Source organism: Pelobates fuscus, chromosome 7 (genome assembly GCF_036172605.1).
Source record: "Pelobates fuscus isolate aPelFus1 chromosome 7, aPelFus1.pri, whole genome shotgun sequence".
NCBI lineage: Eukaryota > Metazoa > Chordata > Amphibia > Anura > Pelobatidae > Pelobates > Pelobates fuscus.
The window spans coordinates 63,893,648-63,917,371 of NC_086323.1; the positions used below are offsets into that span (position 1 = coordinate 63,893,648).

General features: G+C 40.2%; 1 protein-coding gene across 3 annotated transcripts in view; it reads left to right on the plus strand.

Moving 5' to 3' along the window:
• ARHGAP29 (Rho GTPase activating protein 29) overlaps nucleotides 1–23,724 on the plus strand; it is a 126,685-nt gene that overhangs the window by 97,999 nt on the left and 4,962 nt on the right. For all 3 annotated transcript variants that reach the window (XM_063428349.1, XM_063428350.1, XM_063428351.1), the window contains 11 exons: nucleotides 4,930–5,040; nucleotides 9,849–9,929; nucleotides 11,750–11,938; nucleotides 13,421–13,558; nucleotides 15,074–15,252; nucleotides 15,861–16,030; nucleotides 16,472–16,600; nucleotides 16,719–16,817; nucleotides 16,938–17,101; nucleotides 17,357–17,545; nucleotides 21,399–21,536. In XM_063428349.1, coding sequence (XP_063284419.1) covers nucleotides 4,930–5,040; nucleotides 9,849–9,929; nucleotides 11,750–11,938; nucleotides 13,421–13,558; nucleotides 15,074–15,252; nucleotides 15,861–16,030; nucleotides 16,472–16,600; nucleotides 16,719–16,817; nucleotides 16,938–17,101; nucleotides 17,357–17,545; nucleotides 21,399–21,536 — 1,587 coding nt within the window. The remainder of the gene's footprint in view (nucleotides 1–4,929; nucleotides 5,041–9,848; nucleotides 9,930–11,749; nucleotides 11,939–13,420; nucleotides 13,559–15,073; nucleotides 15,253–15,860; nucleotides 16,031–16,471; nucleotides 16,601–16,718; nucleotides 16,818–16,937; nucleotides 17,102–17,356; nucleotides 17,546–21,398; nucleotides 21,537–23,724) is intronic.

Sequence of the window (23,724 nt, forward strand, 5' to 3'; positions counted from 1 at the left end):
TATAAAGCATTGATAGGCTATTGGTTGACACCAACCATTCTAGTTCTTTGTGCATTTTATTTGTACCTTAAAGGAACACTATCGCGCTAGCTTACTATAAAAATGTAAAAAAAATAAATTACTTGCCTATCTCCAGCAGACTGTCTCAGCACTGCTCAACTCTGTACCTCCTGCAACGTCATGGAGGAGGCATTGCCTCCTCTGGCGTTTTCCGAAACAATACTCCTCATAGATGAGCTTTGGGTACCTAATATGAATGCTTTCCTTTAGAGTTTTACTAAGTCAGTGCGGCAAAAGTACCTCTAGTGACTCTCCGTATAAAGCCTACAAATATTTCATTAGTATATACCCTACCAAAAGTCAGTGTCTCAAGATTTGCGTTCTTTGCTGCCATCTTCTCTGCAGAACTCTTCACAGCGCTGCTGTTAACTCCTATGGAATTGTTTTCTTGTGCATACAGAACTATACAAACCTGGTGTGTGAAAGATCACACAAGATGGCTGCCATCTGCAAGATCTTACTGTAGGTGCATTCAATGTAAAATGTAATCAGTTACCTATGACACGGTAACTTTATTAGCATCTATGCTGGTTGTGCCCACTGACTTTTTACTTTATTTTACATATTCTATTTAGGAGAAATAAACAATTGCAACATTTTAATTGGTAATAAATTAACGTGGAACTTTAAATTCTTTAATTTTATTTTGCTATTTTTAATCATGTGACTTGCTGTCTTGGCAAATCACATTTATTTAACCCCCACGATAACAGGTTTTGTAATGACACATGTCTGCCTGTAGCAATAAATAGGAAAGTCACTTTTAATGGGTGCCAAAGTATCACAATGCTCACACACAAGTCTTGTGAAGATGAAGTAAGTTTGTTACTTGCATTTGTTGCCCTTCTCTTATTATTATGTTATTATTTATATAGCCCTTTACAGTGGGTGGACGAACAAACATGTAGTTGTAACCACACAAGTTGAACACACAGGAACAGAGTGGTTGAGAGCCCTGCTCAATGAGCTAGAGTGAGTGGGGTAAAGTGACACAAAAGGTAAGGATAGTATTAGACTAGTGACAGTTGCAAGAGATGAATCAGTCGGGAGCAATTAAACAGTTTAATTGATAAGCTTTTATGAGGAAGTTGGTTTTTAATGTTTTTTTTAAAGGAGTGGAGACTAGGTGAGCATCTAACGGAGGAGGGAAGTGAGTTCCACAGGAATGGTGCAGCCCTCGAAGTCTTGAAGGCGAGCATCAGAGGTGGGAGTACGGACAGAAGATAGACGTAAGTCTTCAGCAGAGCGTAAGGGCCTAGATGGGACATACTTGTGTATTAGGGAGGATAGTTTGGTGGGAGCAGCATTATGTAGAGATTTGAAAGCAAGAACCAGAATTTAAATGGTGCCCTATACAGGAAGCCAATGTAGGGACTGACAGAAGGGTGAGGTGTTGACGGACAGGAAGATGAGCCTCGCCACCCCATTATGGACTGTAACGGCACAAGTTGGGAGCATGTAAGACCACGGAGAAATAGATTACAGTAGTCAAGGCGAGAAAGGACAGTGGAATGGACCAGCATTAGGATAGAGTAGTGACCACAAGATTTTGCAGCGAATAGATCATTGGATACTTTGGTCAGTGCCATTTCCACAGAGTGCTTAGCGCAGAAACCAGACTGAAGCGGGTCTAGCAGAAAGTTGGACTCGAGGAAATCTGTCAATCTCGCATACACAACTCTTTCAAGGATCTTAGATGCAAAAGGCAGTAGCGAGACAGGACGGTATTTGGATAAAGTTGGGGTCAAGGTTGCGATTCTTTAGAATTGGGGTTATAGTTGCATATTTGAAGGATGATGGAAATTTGCCAGAGGAGAGAGAGAGAGAGATTGAGAATTTTAGTGAGAGGTAGAGAAAGAGAAGAAGACAGAGTACGGATATGATGCAAGGGAATTGGATCTAGGGAGCACGTGGTGGGGCGGGAGGACTGGAGCAGCGCAGAAACCTCTTCCGCTGTAGCGGGTGCGAATGAACATAGAACTGCAGAGGGAGTGAGGTTAGGGGAAGTGTTGTAAGGGGAAGATGAGAGATCTCTTCCCTGATTGTAGAGATCTTGTCAGTGAAGTGAGTTGTAAAGTCTGAGGCGGTCAAGTTAGTAGGTGGAGGTGGAACAATAGGGCGAAGAGGAGAGTTAAATGTGTGAAATAGTCATCTGGGTTTGCAGGAGAGTGTGGTTATGAGGGTATTGAAGTAATTTACTTTTGCAGAGGAAAGAGCCAAGCTGAGCGCAGCAGAAATTTATAGTGGAGAAAGTCAGATGCACAGGGAGACTTTCTCCTACAGTGTTCAGCAGTTCTGGAGCATTTTTGGAAATATTGAGTCAGCTTGGCTTGGTGTGCCAAGGTTGTTGTTGGGGGCGCTTGCTGCGTTTAAATGTAGGAGGTGCCATGATGTCTAGTTGAGAAGAGAGGGTGGAATTATAGAAGGAAGTTGCAGAGCCAGGACAGGTGAGGTTTGAGATAGGTAAAAGGAGAGTTTGGAGATTAGTGGACAAATGCTCTAGGTCAGGGGTAGGCAACCTTCGGCTCTACAGATGTTTTGGACTACATCTCCCATAATGCTTTTACAGCCATATTGCTGGCAAAGCATCAAGGGAGATGTAGTCCACAACATCTGTAGAGCCGAAGGTTGCCTACCCCTGCTCTAGGTCAAGACATTGGAGGTTTCTGTGAGATTGATGTTCAGATGGTGGTGTCAATTGGGTCTTAGGTATGCTGATGTCAAAAGTCACCAGCTGCTGGTCAGATAGAGGAAAAGGAATATTGGAGAGATTAGAGGCGGTACAGAGATTGGTCAAGGCGAGATCAAGAGTGTTTCCCTCTGTATTGGTTGCTAAATTGGACCATTGTGTAAGGCCAAAGGAGGAGGTTACAGAGAGCAGACGAGAGGCATCAGTGCAGTTGTGGTTGTTGATTGGGATATTGAAATCCCCAAGTATAAGGGAAGAAGTGCTAGATGAGAGGAATTTGGGAAGCCAGGAAGAAAAGTGCTCAATGAATGACCTAGGATGACCGGGGGGCGGTAGATGATAGCAATTCTTAAAGGAGTGGGTTGCGTGCTAGCACTCCTGCTACTCCTCCACAGCAAGGTCCTGGAGGGTAAGTAAAACTAGTTTTACACTTTCATTATAGTTAGTGCATTCACTAAGCTTAGGCACACGGGACATTTAGGGTTAAGTGAGGGTTCAAATTAGGGTTGTGGAGGAGTAGCAGGAGTGCTAGCATGCATGTGCAGCACAGGATCCAGCTGATTCCCCTCACTGGAAGTGACGAGGGTAGGGGATTTTCACGGGTAGGGAAATTTGATAGAACACCTGCCCTTCGGTGGGTCCCCGCTCAGAACTCAAGCTGGTTTTAGCTCATCTTGTGCCATTACAGAGAGAACATATCTGAAGCATATCAAACTGGTCCCACCTATACGGGCAGTCCAGATCTGAAATGCCAGCAAGTTCCCTCTGCACAAGAGACACAGCAACCCCAGACGATCGTTTCAGCCTTGTTAGGCATCATCAGTGAGGCATAGCTGATATCTCTCTAGGCCAGGGGTAGGCAACCTATGGCACTAGTGCCATGCACGGCACTCAAGGTGTCTTTACACGGCACTCAAGGCTGCTACAGCCAAACAGGCTCTGGCCTATCAGGAGTCCCAGTGAAACTTCAGATATCTGCTAATATGAAAAGGTGGTGAAGGTCAATCCTCAATTTATGCATTGCAGGATATAGAGTAAGTGATCTCAGATCACTTTCTCCCAGCACTTGTGAATGGGAATCCACACTGTGGTAGAGCAGCCCACAGCGGATATTGCAGCTCCTGCCCATCACCTGTACCTGGCCATCCTGGTCCCCACTGGAAGCCAGGGAAGCCACCCACACTACTAGATATACACAGTAATGCACATTAACCCTCCCCTCATACAAATAATACGAACATCCCACAAACAAACATAAATACAATCCGCACAAACGTAACCCGCTAACAATCCACATACATGCACATAACCCCGCAGCCTCTCACATGCAATGCACAAAACAGCCCCCACACATACACACACACTGCCAAACACACAATGTGGCATATCCATCCACACACACAATTCCACAAGCAGCCCCCATACACGGCCCACATTCATATGTATCATACACGATACCACAAACTACTCCTGAACATATACAATATAATAGCTCATATATGCACAAATACAATGATACAAAGCAATTACAGTATAAATAACACAAGCAGAATACGGCAGAATACACACCTCAATTTAAAAAAATAGGACCGGCACGCTACGGGACATCACAATCCTATATCGGCACAGTGCTGCTAAAAGGTTGCCTACCCCTGCTCTAGGCACCCAAGTTAGCTTATTAGACATTCTAGACCTCCTAATGGCCTTTCTTGTTTTTTTTAGTCCCTTGTTATGATCGACATTAAAGTCCCATTATGTTTACTGTATAATGGTCTTGAGGAAGGCTGCGGAAATGGTGGCCTGCAGTTTCTTTTGCCTAACGGAATGTTATTCACAAATGCCTGAGTGACATTCTGCTTTAGAACATGTCTGTATGTTATGTTAGTGAAGTGAAGGATTTTGTGAGGTCTGCCTAATTTGGAAGAAGCCCTTTCCTGCTGTAATATAACCTAAAGAATGATTTGTTTACAACGGCTAGTGCTCTGTACTATGGCAGACCCGTTTAACAGACTATATTATAGAATATAATACAATTGCCAGCAGAAAACCTTTTAGGAACTTTACAATTTATATATCTTAATTCTTTCCCTGCTTAGTTTATTATTATTTTCAGATCCTGTATCTGTAGTTGACTTGCCGCAATTCAAATTAATAACATAACCCTTTGTACTCTATTGTAGGATTTTATGCCATTCCAGTCCATTTTCTCTGCAGCGTTCCAAAATGACATTGAATGCAGCCAAGTTTGTCTTCAAACGATAGCGTCTCTGCAGAGTAACAAATTCATGCAGGTAAGAAACCGGGCACAGTCTGCTGATACAGAAATGCCAAGCTGGGGAAAGACTGATTATGGACACAGTAGGGTACTGTGATAGATAGGCACCATGTACAGTTCTTGATGTTTTAGGAAGTGATAGCAGACATATTGCTGAGGTTTTCTCATTTCTGGCATGTATTCTAGCTTCTCCTAAGAAAGTGTTTTTTTTTTAACTTATTTTTTATACATAAGGTTGTTTAGGGTACTAGTCTTTTTTTATTATTTTATTCTTTATTTTGTAAATTTTACAATTTTATAAAGACAATTTGCAATTTTGAGATGCTTCAGGTAGAGAATACGGTGAATGTGGTAACATAAATAAAAGAAATTTCAGCAGTAATTGTGTCAGTATTTACATTTTTCACATTCTGTCTATATGTTGGTTACATTTGTAGCCTGATCATTATTTGCATTGCAGACACAATTCGTAGAATAACAATGAGAACGTGGGTTGGGTGAATGGGAAGGCAGGGAAGGGGTGGTTCCTGGGAGCTCAGTGGGTGATGGTTGGTTAGTAGGGTGGTTACATTGTAAGTCATGTCTTTTGTGGCATGTCTCAAGGGGGTTTGTTGTAATTTTGTGTAAGGTCAGTAGAATGCCGTTGTTGGAATACAGCCTGGACCTGCCAGTGTCTTGTTTCCCTTGTCTGATGTTTATTCTTGTTGTTGCATGCCCCAGTTGTGGGGTCAGTGTTTTCAAAGTGGTGAGGGGAGGAGACATAAAGGCGGTGAGGGGAAGGACATGGTGAGAAGAGGAAGAGAGAGGTGTATATAGAGGAAGGAATGAAAGGGGTGGGGGCTGGGAAACCAGATCCGTGGGTTGCTGGGGCCGAGCCCCCCTTAGGAAGGTATTGGGTGTTCAAAGATCCAGGGGTCCCAGATCTTGTTGCATTGTTTTGTGATGTCGTGGATCAGGGCTGAGAGTTTGTCCATTTTCATGGCGTCTTCAACTTTGTCTATGGAGGGAATGTCTGGGCAACCCCATTTCTCTGCCACCGCACGTCTGATCGCCAGTGCTAGCTTAGCTATCAGTTTGTTTTGCGCCCTGGGGGTGTCTTCGTATGATTTGGAGAGGAGCCATATCCATGGTTATTGCTGCGTGTGTAGGATTCTGGGCACTAATTGAGAGATTTGGAGCCATATTTGTTGTATATGGGTGCATTCCCACTATAGGTGTTTGTATGTGCCTTTGACCCTGCATCCCTTCCAGCAAATGTCATTGTCCGATATGCCCATTTGTTTCAGTCTGAGGGGGGTAAGGGTTTTTGTATGCTTGCTCTTTGTGATTGACACAAATGGAGATCATGGCTGTGGCGTCCCATATGTCTCCCCAGTCCGTTGTAATTTCATGGGGGCCTAAGTCCTTTTCTCAGGCCTTTTGATAGGATGCCTCTGTTGAGGTCTGAGTGATCTGCGAATATATCATTTAAAATTGTCCTTTTTGAATGGGTCATTTTATACACATTTTTTCAAATGGTGTGAGGCGGGTTGTGCCTGCCAGTTTATTGGTGGGAGTGTTTAAGAAGCTTTTGAATTGGAAATATCGAAAGCAGTCGAATGTTGTAAGTGGGATAGTCCTGGGTAGGTCGTTTAATGGTATGATCTGTTGGTTTTGGTAGAAGTGGTGGGGTCTGAACAGTTTGTATTCAAATTGCCTGGGGTGAATAGGGTGTTGTGTAGGATTTGCATTAATGGTAAGGGGTCCGACATGAGAGAGCATTTGGGGGCCATTTTGTCCCATATTTTGATAGAACTGGGGAGGTAGGGGGAATAGGCAGTCGTGCCAATTTTGGTACCCATATGTATAGTGAGGGGAGGTCTCTACCTAGGATGTCATTTCGAGGTCTACCCATAGTTTAGTTTCCACTGGTGCATGTAGGTTTTAAATTTGGGTTTAGTGTGCTGCGTGTAAATAGTGGATGAAGTGCGGTAGGCCTAATCCCCCTAGTCTGTTTGGGATATAGAGAGTCGATCACTTTATTCAGGCTCTCTTATTGGCCTATGTAAATGTATCGATTTGTGTTTGTAGCTGTTTGAATAGGGTACTAGTTTTAATATGTTGAAAAATAGTAGTAAATAGTTAAAACATAACTGTGCCTTCAAGGGCACCTACCTCTAATAGAAAAGCTAAACTAGCTAGCTGTCAGATATACAAGAACCCTGATAAGTGAAAAATAAATCTAAGCGCCCTGATAAGTGTGATGTAAACTTATAATTTCAGTGTACTGTGCGCAATTGCCGAAATTTGCAAGCACAGATAGAAAATTAAAAATACCCCGGCCCAGAAAACCTTAGATTGGAGAGTAACTAAATAATGCTGGTTAAGTCCCACCAGAGAATACAAAAACCGATGGATTAAGGCTAAGGTAATTAGAGAGAGAGATCTCCCAAACCCAACATCAGTCTGTATCTTTGGTTGTTACATTTTTGAAGTGTCCAAACCTGACTCTATAGTTACAATATACTTGATTTAAACTTGGACATTCTTTACTAATCACTACCACTTATCTGTCTACCTTATAATTTTATATTTTTTTCTCTCTAATTTTATCTCTCTATATTCCCTTTTGGTATATTGAGGTCTCTTGAGAGTAATTAGATTATTTTTATATTAATATCACATTTTGATTGTTTCACTATTAAAAGTTATGTTTTAACTATTTACTACTATTTTTTCACGGAAGTGCTTTTCCTTCTTTCATTATATTCTGTTCTATTTAGGGTTAACCCCTTCATTGCCTTATAAATTTACCATATACTTGGCTTCCACTTTTTTCTGGTTTCTAATAATTTTAATATGTGTTGATTGTAAATGTGGTTGGTGATGATCATATTTCATGTTATCACTTTTTCGATCTAAAAGGATAATATCTGATGATGTAAATATTTGTAACACTGTTTTAATGTAATTGTGTTGGCGTTAGCTGGAGTTTATTGTACAGCACCTATCTAGAAAGATATGTACAGCAATTCTAGAAAGAGATGGTTATGGATATACTAAATAATCATAAAATGGCCTTCCCAATCACTGGACTGCAATGTTATCATATCTAATATTTAAACTGAAAAATCGCCATGCAGTTTGAAAGTATTGCGGTATTTGTGTGGGTTAGAAGTGATTACAAACACCCCAGTAAAATTAATCTTAATAATGTTGGTATCATTATTGTGACAGCCAATAGATGTAGGTACACATTGTGCACACTGCTTGGATAGAAACATTTATCTTGATTGTATTCGCTAGAAAACCTGTTAAAACACTTATTTGCACAGTGTAGTCCGTGTTTAAAATAAAGAAACTAAATTTGATTTTGTTAAGCATATTCGAGGTAAACGATTTCTTGTTGTATAGAGAGCTAAAAAAATAAATGTGTTCTTGCTCATATGTATTTGCTGCTCACTAAATTTGTCTCTGTATCTTAGGTAAATATAATATATATACCTTAATGATGCATTCGATACGTGAGCAATAGATTACACACACACACTCACTCTCTCTCAATCTTTTACTATATTTCCTCGCTGACTTCATATTCTGTACATATACATTTAGTTAGGATGTTGTTATAAAAATCTGTTTTATAAGCTCCACACCAGCTGTATTCATCACGCAGAATGAACTCTGTACCCACAGCATTAACCCAAAATGTCCAGCATTAAACTTGCTCACACTACTTTACAACCCATTAAAGTCACACTATTACATATTGCGTAATTCCCCAACTAACAACTCCCTACTGGCAGTATACATTAGGCTTTATGAGCTAAACAGTAATTTGCGTTGAATTTAAAATAATTTTGGAGGCACCATATCTGCACTAATCTTTGACATTTGGTATTTTTACGTACCCTGTTCCCACACTTTGCGCCCATGATATACATTTCAGAACATGTCCGTTTAAGGGAGACATGGTTTTGATTTCCCTAGGGGTAAAACTGCTCATTGGGTAAAATCTGCTCAAAGCCAAGAATACACATAGCTCTGTTGTGATATCTGTTATAAATGCCTGTTTTCTATCGAACTGTTTGTATAACCGGTTTTATCATTGGTATCTTTACTGATTTCCATATTGCCCTTATTTTTATTTATTTTTTTTCAATAAAAATCGACACCTTAAAAATTATTTTGATTAAATTAGCCAAGCTGTGGGAGACTGTGTGATCTGGCATAAATTTTGTAGTTTCATTTACAGTTCACTATAATGCATGTTTTAGTGAATAAATCTGTTTTAATTAATGTAATGTTTTTCCCAGTAATGTTTTTTTTTTATAAACCTACCTGCCTCCCATAACCCATCCACTCTCCAATCTGTGTTTTGTGCTTCACTGCATTCCCAAATACTCCCCATAATCATAATCCACTACATAGTGCATACACCCAGCCTAGTTCCTCTTAATAAAGTTCTGCTTTAGGAAAGAAGTTGCGGTTTCCTGGAGTAGACTTTTAACTCTGGTAGTCCAGCAAGGTTGTCAGCAGACAAACACATCTCATTCATTCACTGAATTATCAAGCCACAGATGTAGAATAGAAAGCCAAAACTAAACATTTCTGACACTCCATATTACAGGTTAGTATGATTAATTCCAGGTTCCAGATGTTTTTTTTAATTTAATTTTATTTTGGTTTTGTAAAAATTCTCCGTATCACAGCTAATGTACTAATATTTGTAGTATGTTTTATTTAGCATTCTGTCATCTGTTTTGTGAGATGTTGTACTTGGCATTTTGTGATGTGCATGATTAGCAGAATGGCCTATCTTATTGCCTCCATCTCCATTTCTAGCCCCTCCAGACTAGACGATCAGAGCTTGACAGGCTAAGGAAGGAACTAAAAGATCTTTGGCAGAGAGAACAGAAGAAAATGGTTGGTTTGAAACTTCTATTCATATCAAAAGTATTTTCACTTCTCTTTACAGCTGCTTCTGTACCCATTTCTAACTGTATATTCATGGAGGAATGTAAAGTGTGTATGTATATGCACACACACACACACACACATTATATGTATTTGAAAACTAATTGTGGCTTGCCATTAGTTTAAAAAAAATAATGTATTTCAATTTCACTTTTTGGGGGAGTTTTGCATTTTCTGATTGAAATACAGACACATGTGTGTATATAGTGTATTTATATAGCGCTAACATTCCACTGCACTATATAAGTATTGTGAGGATATTACAGTGCATAAGGGCCCTGCTTGAACACGATTTCTATCAAGAGAAGGTGTAATATTAGTGATTAATATGTATTTTTTTTTTCCCAAGAAGTGCTGCACTTTTTTTTTATTTTATAAAGAAAACAAGCTTATTCGCAGTAAGCCAATATAGTGAGGTTATAAAGACATGCAAATTGCCAATAGATTAAACTAGAAGTAAATAAAAGTAAACATGCTGAGCCTATGTGCAACTTAACCTAGCTTTTGTGACAATTCCACTGGGTATGAATTCAAACGAGCATAAGATAAAGAAACAACACAGGTAGCCGGCTTTAAGCTGCATAGCATTATCCCCAGGCTTGGCCCCTGCCCTTCATGGTTTGTGAGGTGTTAGAGTGTGCACTATAGACATAAGTCCTACACACTGTCTATGATATGACCTGCTGATCATGAAAGTAGTGAGTAGAAGCATGGTACCAATGAGTAACATCTAATATAACCGTAACTATTCTCAAATACCATGCAGGATGTGTAAGTAGTTGTTTAAACCACTGATAACATGCTTAACATTTCACAACTTATTGGGTCGTGAGAGGGGAGAGATATGTGCCCCTGCATAAAAGATAACGCATTGGAGCATATCGTGTGTGAGTTAACCGATCCCCTTTTGTGTCCGGTATGGCCTGGAACCTGGAGAGTCCAGATGAATATAGCTCCAGTAATGTTGAGGGTTTGAGTCCTGCTTATCCACACCTCTCCAGCCCCTTACCGAGTCCTGAGTACCAAACACCCTTGCGAGACACTACCAGGTCTCCAGGCCGTTTGGCATGCAGCCTTCCTACTTGTGGGGTGAAGGCCTTCCAAGGGAGTGAGGGTCTGGGGGACTGTCTCAGTCCGGACCGCGGAACACAAGGATGGCGGTGCTTTGTGGGTCTGAGTGATTAATATGTTTTATATTACAACTTATTTGATCCAAAAAGCTCCCTGTCCTTTTATCCACTTTTTCTATTCATTGTAACTATAGTATTCTATAAGGGAACCACTTGGGTTTATGGAATGTGCATGGATATCCCATTGAAAGCAATTGGAGAATCGAACCATGATTATCTTTAAAGCAAAAACCAAACAAACCAAAAAAAAAACAACACTTTCTGATTGTGGGTTTTTTTTTCTGTGATGCATAAAAAAGGGTTGGGAGTCTACTTCAGCCCAAAGTTTCCTATTATACCACCTCTTTTATCTCACAGCCTTTAATTATTTCTATGTGTTACCCTTTTACTGGTGCTAACATAGGGATTATCTATTAGACTCTGTTAGATGACCTAACTTTTAAAAGTTCCAAATTTCACTCGTAAATTAGTAAAGTTGACTTTAGACCCAACGCTGTTTATCCAGAAAGTGGTATGTTAGAGCTTTCAGAGAGGTACAAATAATGTGATTTTATTTTTTTTATTAATATTTTTTTTTTTCTCGTTAGTGAGAATGTTTTACCATGGATTGTTTAACTTGTCTGTTTTGTTTGTTTGTAGCAAGAGCTGGAGACTGCCTTACGCAAAGCTAAATTACTGAATGTCCAAAGACAAGATGAACATGAAAAAGCCAAGTGCAGCACAATACGTGCAGAGGAGGAGCAGCTCAGTATGAGTGGAGGCCTTACGAAGGATGGCAGCAAGCAGGTGGAGAAAAGGAGACGGCTTGAAGAGGAGGCTTTACAAAAGGTCACTACTGTTGAACATTGCACCCATGTAGAGACATTTACGTTTTCAGTCACTTTCGTTAGGGTACAAATCGTCATTTTGAAACGGTCAATTATAAAGTACTTGCAAAGAAAATGGAACATTGGAGCCAAGATGATACTTTTATTTTGTACTTTTTTAATCAGTGAATAATGATTTAACATTTTTATTATCCTGTGCAAAAAGGCCCACATTTTAAATGTAAAAGTCAGAGAAACACAGAAATTATTACATTAATGTTGTCATACAATAACTTATGCTTTGTCAGACGTTACAGGGATCATACCAAAACAATTTAGTAAGGTTGCCAGATCCTTAATATGTTCTAGTCACATATTACGTCTTCGTGCCTGTGGATATCATGTGAAAATCACTATCCTGTTTGTAGAATTCATATGCTGCTACAGGAAAGACTCCGTCTTGCTTATTGAATTTTTCTCCTTCCTGAAGTACGGCATATGAATTATACATGCTGCAAAGTAACTTTTCATCTGTTGCCCATGGAAGTGGAAACATAGGGGACAACTATCAGGGCTGCATTGCGAACTTTTAGATTTTATTTGGATAAAAATGTTTTAAGTTTGATGGATTCAAAGCAATAGTATCTGACAGTCATTGATAAGTCATCAATAGATTGGCTTATAAGAGAGTCTGATGAGAATGCATTGCTATACATTTTTATTGTCTTTTTTTATCTTACTATTTTATGAATTTGAATGTAGTTGTGTCAATGAAAAACCAATAATTTCCCCCGTAATTTGTTTTACTACATTTTAGTTGAACTTTATGTTGAGTTTTTAAACTTGATGCAGATGAATGTTGATTTTGAATATGCACCCATATTATCCCTATGTAAGTGCAGGTACCCAGGCAGTTTTTAAGTACAATAAAGGGGCACTTTTAGCACCATAACTACTACAGCAGGTTGTAGTGATTATGGTGATGCCTGTCTGTGGCTGTGTCCCACTTGTTTAGTAATTTGCTGCTTGAAATGTATCCCTGGTCTTGCAAATGTTTTGGGTTTTTTCTACACCGTTCTTGGAAAAGAGTAGGTTTACAAGTGAAGTTTAGATGGCAAGACTTTTAGATCTTGGACTGGCTTCACATAGCAATAAGTAGAAACATAATTTTTTTAAATCTTTTTGGTTACATTTTCTTTAAAAGATGTGGCGACGTATAGTAGTTTAAGACTGCGTTAAGTTTATCTTGAATGTGGTGGTTATGAAATGCTTTGTTTTGATTGGGTATTGTATTCTGTTCGTGCAGTCTCTATCCGAGACATGTACATCTTCTTATTGCTGGGTGGTCTTTTGATACAGCTGGGTTAAGGTGTTTTCTATTGCTATAATGTGTGCCAAACAGTCAAAAATATTCCTAGCTGTTTTATGTTTTCTCGTGGTCTCTTTATTTTCCTTTTATACTTTTTAATGTTTTCTTTTGTTCTGTTTTGTTTACTTCCATCAGGCTGAAGAAGCGAAAGAGAATTATAAATCATGTGTAGCAGATGTTGAAGAGAAAAGGAATGATATGGAGAACTTCAAAAGTGACATTTTAACACAGATTCGAGAACTAGTCTACCAGTGTGATCTTACTCTTAAAGCGGTAAATTAACATTTCATTTAATGTAGAACTGTTATTAGATGTGTTTTACTATCAATACAGTCTATATCGTGTGGTTTTCATCCACCCCCTGATCTCAAATCTCAATAAGCCACAGTTAGTTGACAGCTGTTGTACAGCTCTAACTCCCATGATGCTTTGCCAGCCTTGGGTGCTGCAACAACTTGGCCACATTTTAACTATTTGGCAAAAGTTGTTGAAATTTAGAACCTGAATGATTTGAACCATTTTGGCCAGGTTTAAACTTGCATTTCTTTAATTGAGAAATATCTAAAGCCCTTTTAAATATGATCACTATTTATTTGCTGTGAATCTGGGAATTTACATTTTGGTGGCTAACCCCTGAGCAATAATATACAAATGAGTTGAAATGAAGCAGCAAGTTAATCTGCCCTTCAGGGGGTGCATGAAGTGGCAGTTTGCCAAATTATTCAGATTTTGCTCTGTGAAGACGTCACAGTTAACTTGCCAGAGTGGTCTTACTATGATTGTTGTACAAATTAAGGTTTTGGCATCGACGGAGAATTTTCCTTGTGTTTTGAGGATTCTGAATAATACGTTTCATTAAATTGATTTGTCTTCATTCCTACACTTAGTAGAGTTGAGCTGAAAGAGAAGACAGCTATTTCCTTTCTGAAGTCTTCCAGTGACTTAAGCCCCCTTTGCTACCAGTGTCACCATGCATTGTATAAAGCTCCCCCTTCAGCGCTGAAGGGTTTGTACAACAAAGTTTCTTGTGTGCTTGTGAGCTCTGACTGTTGAACCAGTGTTCTTGAATTGTAATAAGTTAATTATTTCACTGAATGACTCTATTATCACTTGGTTGGCAGTCTGTTAATCCTTGAGTGCATTTCTCCTAAAATGTAAGTACTCCAAGTCTAGTCCTTCTCGATAGGACACAGGTTAGATTTTAAATAATGCTCTTACCATTCTTTCGCACAAAGCCAGCCTTCCATAGAGCCCTTTCGTTATTTGGCAGGGCTGATGAAATAGCCATGGCTGGTGGTGTCTGCTTCTTGAAGGGATTCTTTGAAACGATTTCTAAAATTAAATATTAAATAAAAATAAACAAGCTGTTTAACACTTTAAACACCAGAATCAGTCCAGTTTAAGTAGACCAGGAGTAGCTCAAAAAGTATATAAATAAAGAAAAATTGAAAAAATAAATGGTTATTTTATTTCACCTACCCTGTTGGTTTGAGTTGACTCTTGGACAGGAAGCTTCTTCTACACACGGGTCTAGGACCAATCCAGTTGCACACATGATGTTTCTGAACCCCAAATTCGATAATCAGTTCTCTAATCTTCTGATTAGGTGTTATTGCAAAATAAAGTTCATACAATATAAATATTGTTGTTCACGGGAATTCTCATGAATTTAATCTAAATAATGATACCCATTGGCATGGTACCATAAAGGAAATTTTCACATAAGGTTTTCTAGTCACAGTCTATTGAAAAAAAAAACTAATGCAAAGGTTAATTGTTTGTCAACAGGCCACCGTGAACTTGTTTCAGATGCAGCATGCCCAAGTCGTATCCCTTCCTGTGAACTGCCAGTACCTTTGTGAGAATGCCAAGCTTTACGAACCAGGGCAGCAGTACTCAGAATTTGTAAAGAGCTTGCCCAAGGACAGTGGTCGCATGGCAGCAAGGGCTAGTACTCAAACTGGAGGGTAAGTCAATGTTATTGTTTGTAGCACTTTCCTCTTGCCCTATAAACTCATCTAAAAACAGGTGCAAATTATAAATGTAGTCCCAGTCTGCACCTGTAACATAGTTTTAGGATATAAGAATACTCCAAACTAGCAGCAGGTTTTGGCTGTTTTGTTTTTTTGTTTTTTTTTGGATTTTCTGTTGATTTTCCCTCTAAAACTGATATTCTGTTCTTGACCTTATATCCAAAATGAAGGAAAACAAAAACAAACGTAGCTTAAAAGCCACTGTTACATACCTTCTGTGTTTTTTGTGTGACCGAGAGAGAGGGCCTTTTGCGTTAAAATTGGGGATATGGCTGCGGCGCGCATAATCAAACCACTTTTAAGTGAATTTGTGACTTGGTTGCCATGTATTTAAATCAAAGTTATGTTGTACAAATTGTAAACACATGCACTATAATCTAAAGATCAATTACATTCCAACACACGAAAAGGTCTCAAGAAAAGGGAAACTTGGGATGTATGCTTTAGAGTCATTTCAATTCTCTCATATATTTAAAAACATGTTTTCGTTATATTGTTTGCACTGGTTTAATAACTCTGCCTGTGTTGATTTTATTCTCAAGACCGCGTCTGTCAACAGAACAAGGGGACAGCAACCACGCATTACATGGAAACCTGACTCAAGGTTCATCTGAATTCCCTATTCCATCTCCTGCAGACATTGGTAGTCCAGTGTATGGCCGCTCTCACAAATTAGGGCAGAAGAGATCTAGCAGCAGCACAGACATTCAAGGTACCTTTTTTGATCTAGGTTAACAATGACCTGTGATTTGTTTATTCTTATTTAGTTACGTATTTATCTGGCACAGTAGAATTGTTCTGTTAAAATTAGGCTCTTACTGTCCTTTCCTGTGTGTAAAGAAGTCACTCATTTGGGAACAAAAGTGCCAAACGGGTCAGATTTGGTTTAGAGACTATGACAATTCTACTATAATTATGAAATCTGTGTAAATGAGTGAGATCAGTGAGATGTGGGGAACTAGGTACCAGGCCTTAACATGTTTGCCAGACAATTTGATTAAATGAAACACCCAACTCTTCTTCGCTTTTTATACTTAACTTTACTTATATGCTATATTTATATGGTTCTATAAGAAAGTGCCTTTACGTGTATAATTAAGACATATCAACTTATTATTACTTACCATTAATGAGCTCTGTTGGTTTCATCAAGGTGTAAGAGGTCCACCACCTTCCAGATCTTGGTCTGTAGGCAATCAGAATGGTGGAATGTGCAGTGATTCAGAGAGTGCCGGAGGCAGCAGTGAGTCACGTTCCATGGATTCTCCATCTGCAAGTCCAGGTACAATTGGCAACAATTCAGTTTTTTTTTTGTTTTTTTTTACTTGTATAAATGGGTCATAGTAAGAGTAAATAAAAGGTATTTCATTACACTAAATGCTATGGTCCTTGTTTCTCAGGTGACTTTAAGAGGCGTCTTCCCAGGACTCCCTCTGATGGCACCATGTCTTCAGTAGATGATCTTGATGAAAGGGAACCTCCATCTCCTTCAGATAATGGTAACTCGAGAGCTTAATTACATGTTCTAGCATGTTCTAATCTTAAGTTAATCACTGATTGATTATAGCTATAAGGTTAATTTGATTTTTTCCACATTTAATATGACTTTTCTTTTGCAGGTTTAAATGACTTGGTTTCGGAGATTGCCAATTCCCCCGGACCCTTCAGAAATACTGTCATGTCCAAGGCAGCCCAGACACACAAACTCCGAAAATTAAGAGCCCCATCTAAGTGCAGGGAATGTGATAGCTTAGTTGTTTTTCATGGAGCAGAATGTGAGGAGGTAAGAAATACTGCAGATCTATTACTGATCTTTAGATTTGATTGTGTCAGTAAAATCAACAATACTTATTTACTAAAATGCGATGGCAGACACTTATTGAATGGCTTTTACAACATATTCAATACAGTTTTGCTGTGCCCTTCCTTTCCAACCTTGACTTATTTCCAGTGTTGTTTTAAGTCCGTAATTACACAATTGTTATTGCCAGTGGCTTAGAGAAAACAACATTTCATTTACAGAGTTCCTTTATTGCAGTGTTCTCTTGCTTGCCACAAGAAGTGTCTGGAAACGCTGGCCATTCAATGTGGACACAAAAAGCTTCATGGAAGACTTCATCTGTTTGGAGTGGAATTTACTCAAGCTGCTAAGAACACTCCTGATGGCATTCCTTTTATTATCAAGAAGTGTACCTCCGAAATACAAAGCAGGGCACTAACATTAAAGGTAGGTGCATTCCAAAAACCAACAAACCAATGACTTTTGTGATTTGCAGCCATTCAAAACAAATTCATTGTGGCTTGTGCAGTTGGTTTAAGTTATAATAAATTATTATTGGATCAAGCAATTCTATGTAGATTAAAAATGACATTAATTACCAATTTCTATTGTTTTATCAATACTGATAAGTTACATTTAAGGTTTTCTGTCTCGTTTGTGTCCATTTTCTAAGTTTTTAAATTGTGTACATTATGGTTAAAACCCCCTTTTCTCTTTTGGTGGTTAAAATTGTTGACTAAGTTCACCACTTCTAACCTGCCATTCATTAAATTAATCCCAAAACATGTGTGACCGCAAACAAAGTGGCATGCGTTCACCACTTTAGTCCAATTTAGATTTATTTTTTTCTTCTTCCTCAGATCTGTTACAGTCACACTTACTACTTACAGGGTTATTCACTAAAGTGAGAATTCAAATTTAATTCAGAACGAATTTCCAATTTAAGGTCACAATAGCCAAACTGGAACCATTCTGGCTTGAATCTTGAATCCACATTAAATTCTCTATTCAGTAAATAACCTTGCTAGTTTAAATGTCAAACAATAATGAATATCACTGAATTTATAGTGTTCCTTTATAGTTTCAGCTTTAAAATAATACGTTTACCAGGATTGATTCTAAGCCTGTTTAATATTTAAATTACAAAGCAAGCCTGCTTATTTTGTCATCCTTAGTCCCTTATTTATTCTGATGTGTGTGTGGTCGTGTTTTTACATTTATAAGAGCTTTCCTTGTTGGCACGGATTTAAAGACTCATTTAATTAGAGAATGCCTTTAATCTTTTTTTATTATTATTATATATATGAGTACCTGATGTGGGATTTGTGCATACTTCCACACTTTCCTTATGCTTAATTCTAAAATTCCTTGTCCACTTCTAAATAAAATAAATGTTGGGGAGAGCAGACCCTGTTTCTTTGCCACAAGCTTAAGTTCTTAGCAAGACTCTGCTCCTTCCTGAGGGTCTACAGCAAATGAAGTAGCAGAGTTTACATGCTTTGAATCCCTAAATGCAGAAGGTAAGACAGATCATTGAGCAGATGAATTGCCTGTCTTTAAAGGTAAACTAAATAACAAACAATTGATAAAATATTTCAGGGAAGAAGAAATCAGAAGCAGCAGATAGAGAATTGTTAGAGCAACACCATGTTCTGGAAAACAGAGGCAAGAGGACAAAATCACAATTTATCAGAAACAAATGCATTTTCAGTGAGCTGAAACAACTAAAAACATTGAGGGCTCTCCTGCGGTGCTGTAGTACATGCAGTAAAGAGTTGGCACAGAATTCTTAGAAAGTGTAAATTGGAGCCTAATAACAAATGGGGCACCTCCTATTTTAGACACGCTTCTTGACACAATTGTCTAACTCCATGACCACGTTCAGATTGGATGTGGCTTCCAAGTGGACTGCCAAGTGGATGAGGTTTTCAGTTCAGTTTTTTATGAAGTCATTTTGTCAGTAAGAAGGAATTTGCCCATTCTTTGTATGCATTGTCTGGAGGAAAGCAATCTCTAGAGCTTTTCCTAAATTCTGTATAGCTCTGTGTGTTAGCTCTATAACTATTCTTATAGACCCCAGTTTTGTTCGGCATCCCTGTGTCTAAAAAGTGCATAAAATCACTAGAATTAATTGGAATAATAAAACCCCATCAGAACAACCATCATTGGACATTTGACATAAATATGTAGCTTTCATCATGCAGATATGTTAAAGTACACTTTTTCCTGAACATGATCTTTTTCCTCCAGAATGTTTCAAAATTATTTAACCAAAGTAAAAAAAAAATCTATTGTGGGAGGGGAAGGGGAGGGCCTAGCCAGGGCCCGATGGAGCAAGACGCACATCGCAGCAGCTCCGTGCTTTTACCCTAAACTACACGGCATTACTGCAGAATTGGCTTCTGCATTGGGACCCGGAGGGGATATGCAAGCATTCCACACTATGGGGAAGAAAAACAAGAAACAACGGGCAGATCCTGGCTCGGGCTTCAGAGATATTGGGGTTTTTCTGCGCACAATCCTGCGGCCTGAAGCATCCAAGATGAGGCCTACACCACCTCTTCGTCGGATGACTGATTCACGGCTGACAGACCAGCCCTATCTTGGGCATGACCTGTGCCACAGACAGCTCTGGAGCTGGGAGAATCTGCTTTCTCCATCAAGGCCGACCTCAAGGCATTAATGTTGGACATTAAGGCTATGTTCAGTACAGAAATGGCAGTGGTCAGAGATGAGTCTCTGCACTTACCAATCGAGTGGTGGCAGTGGAGGAAGGTATGGCGGGCACCAGACTGGCGCAAACAGCCACTGATGCTGCACTGGGAGCACTGAAAAAGCAATGTGTAGACCAACAAGCACAAATAGCCAGCATGGAGGACAGGGCTAGGGCACACAACCTGAGATTTCGCGGAGTGCCCAGGTCAGTCTGCGTTAATAAACTACCCCACTACTGCTAAAGGCTTATTGCAACTTTACTGCCACCTAAACAGGCAAGACAGTTGGTGATCGACTCCTCCTTCCGCCTCACTAGGGCCATGAAAGCACCGTAAGACACAACAAGGGATGTTCTGCTTAAACTCGTAAGGGACTCGGACCGCGGGGTCCTTATGGGGGCCGCAAGAGGGTCTCCCACAGTGTTCTTTGAAGAGACGCACCTCACACTATTCCAGGCATACACTGGTGTGGTGGAGGTCCTTCCGACAACTTACTCAGCTTTTCCGTGAGCATTCCATCCCCTATAAATGGGGCCTGCGCTGATTAATGGAAGACTAGGCCGGCAAGACCCACCTGATATCACACCTCTGAGGCTCCAGCTTTCCTCCAATCTCTGGGTCTGCCGGCAAACGTGGCACTAACCCCAAGGCAACGAAGGCTTCCCATCTGTCACCCGTTAACCTATACGTGCCTTAAGTAAGCCTCAAAACTTGGCACCGTGCAATTGAGCCTATGTGCACACAACACTCCTTACCTGCACCCTCCAATTAATGACTTTTATTTCTTCAGATTTAATGGGAGGAAAGTTGTTACATATATCACAAAAATTGGTAAATGCTAGCTACTTGTATAATCTGTCAATACTAATTTCACTATTTCTTTATGTACTCGATTATCCACATATTGTGTTGTAATATCTGCAATAACCTGCAAAAATAAAGAATATAAACATGAAAAATAAAACAAAAATCTATTATATCACCACTCATAATAAAGTTGAGACCTCAGGGAGCAATTAAAGAGACACTGTAAGCATTAAAACAGTTTTATCTTAATGAAGCTGTTTTGGTGTATAGCGCAAGTTCAATTCTCCATTTAGGAGTTAAATCACTTTATTTATACAATCCTAATCACACCGTCCTGCATGTCACTTGCATAGCCGTCCAGTAAAGAGGCCTCTAATGTGTAAACTTCCTTTATTTCACATCCTTAGGAATGTATCTCCTACTCTGTTAATAGCCTTCTAGATTAGAGTTCAATTTACACAGCTGGAGATGAAAACTTGTAAAGCAAGTTAATATCTGATTAAAAATGAAAAAAAGTTTCACATGCAAGCTGTGTGAGTCGCAGCCAGAAGAGGTGTGGCTAGGGCTACATAAATCGGAAACCAGTGATCTAACTCCTAAATGGCAGAGAATTGTGAAGTGAGACTGCAGCGGAGGATATATACACCAAAACGGCTTCGTTAAGCTAAAGTAGATTTGCTGCTTATAGTATCCCTTTAAACTATCACAAGCTAAACACTCTCACTACATAGTTTGATAAAGTTTCTAATCCTGCTGGTTTTTTTTTTTTTTTTTTTTAGGGCATCTATCGGGTTAATGGAGCAAAGTCCAGAGTTGAAAAGCTGTGCCAGGCTTTTGAAAATGGAAAAGACTTGGTGGAGCTCTCAGACCTCTATGCACATGACATTAGCAATGTCCTTAAACTGTACCTCCGACAGGTATATCATGAAATGTTTTCCCACATTTTTTGTACCGATATTTGTTTTCTTCATTGTGATAGGAATGTCCTGTTCAGTGATGTGTGTCTAGGGTAAACTATTATTATTCTATTAATGCATAATAGTAGACAGTGGCGTACATACCGGGGTCGCAGGGGTCGCGGCTGCGACCGGGCCCGGCCCACCAGGGGGCCCGGCCGCCCTGCGACCCCGGTATGTATGTCCCTGGGCCAGCCTCTTCTCCTGGGGGGCCCAAGAGCCGGCCACCTCAGGGCCCCCCGAGGCTGGCCCTGTTGTCACCCGGCTGGCCGGTCCTGCAGGCGCGCGAGGGAGCACTGTCTCCTGTGTGCTTCCTCTTCAGCTCCCTCGCGCACCGCACTGATGCCGGAGCCGGAAGATGACGTCATCTTCCGGCTCCGGTATCAGTGCGGCGCGCGAGGGAGCTGAAGAGGAAGCACACAGGAGACAGTGCTCCCTCGCGCGCCCGCAGGACCGGCCAGCCTGACTGCTCGCCGGGTGACCGGCCCCCCAGGAGCCCAGCAGCACCACTGGACCCCAGGGAATCCCCTCAGCTCTCCCACAGGTAAGGAGGCTGGGGGGGATTTAAAAAAAATGTGTTTGTGAGTGTTAGTGTATGTTAGTGTTAGTGAGTGTGTGTATGTTAGTGTGTGTTTGTGAGTGTGAGTGTATGTTAGTGTGTGTGAGTGTATGTTAGTGTGTGTGTGAGTGTATGTTAGTGTGTTAGTGAGTGTGTTAGTGTGTGTGAGTGTGTGTTTGTGAGTGTGAGTGTGTGAGTGTGAGTGTGTGTTTGTGAGTGTATGTTAGTGTGTGTGAGTGTATGTTAGTGTGTGTGAGTGTATGTTAGTGTGTGTGAGTGTATGTTAGTGTGTGTGAGTGTATGTTAGTGTGTGTGAGTGTGTGTTAGTGAGTGTGTTAGTGTGTGTGAGTGTATGTTAGTGTGTGTTTGTGAGTGTGAGTGTATGTTTGTGAGTGTGAGTGTGTGTGAGTGTATGTTAGTGTGTGTTTGTATGTTAGTGTGTGTTTGTGAGTGTTAGTGTGTGTGAGTGTATGTTAGTGTGTGTGAGTGTGTTATAGTGTGAGTGTGTTATAGTGTGAGTGTGTTATAGTGTGAGTGTGTTATAGTGTGAGTGTGTTATAGTGTGAGTGTGTTAGTGTGTGAGTGTGTTAGTGTGTGAGTGTGTGTTAGTGTTAGATTGTGTGTGTTAGTGTGTGTGTTAGTGTGTTAGTCTTAGAGTGTGTGTGTGAGTGTATGTGTGAGTGTATGTGTGAGTGTATGTTAATGTGTGTGTGTGTGTTAGAGTGTGTGTCTGTTACTGAGTATGTTTGTGTGCATCTGTTAGTGAGTGTGTATGTATGTCTGTCACTGAGTGTGTGTCTGTCAGTAAATGTGTGCGTCTGTTCATGAGAGTGTGTGTGTCTTAAGCACTTACCTTTCTCCAGCGCCGGACTCCCTTGGCGCTGGGAATCTCTCCGCCCCGATCCGCCTCTCAGCTCCAAATGCGCATGCGTGGCAAGAGCCACGCGCTCATTCAAACCGCCCATAGGAAAGCATTATTCAATGCTTTCCTATGGACGTTCAGCGTCTTCTCACTGTGATTTTCACAGTGAGAATCGCAGAAAATCCTCTAGCGGCTGTCAATGAGACAGCCGCTAGAGGCTGGATTAACCCTCAGTGAAACATAGCTGTTTCTCTGAAACGGCTATGTTTTCAGCTGCAGGGTTAAAACTAGAGACCTGGCACCCAGACCACTTCATTGAGCTGATGTGATCTGGGTGTCTGTAGTGGTCCTTTAAGTGTATGTGTTTATGCATGCACTGGCGTACATACCGCGGTCACACAGGTCGCAGCCCTGCGACCCGGTGCCTGCCGCCATGTGTTGCGGCCCCAGCCCGCACAGAGTAAGCGCGCGGGGGGGCCCACGGATCAGTTTTCGCACCGGGGTCCCATGGGTTGTGTGTACGCCACTGATAGTAGAGTAGAGGCAAATCGAAATATTCCCCAACTCAATATCTGAAGCTGCATAGTTATATTAAAACACCCCAGTGAAAACATGAGTAATTTGCCAAAGGATGTTTAAATTTTTGTAAATCCATCTTTTTTATGTGTAAAGGGAAATAAAAAAAAAAAATCATCATTCACTTACCATTGCTGGACTGGTCTATTTTT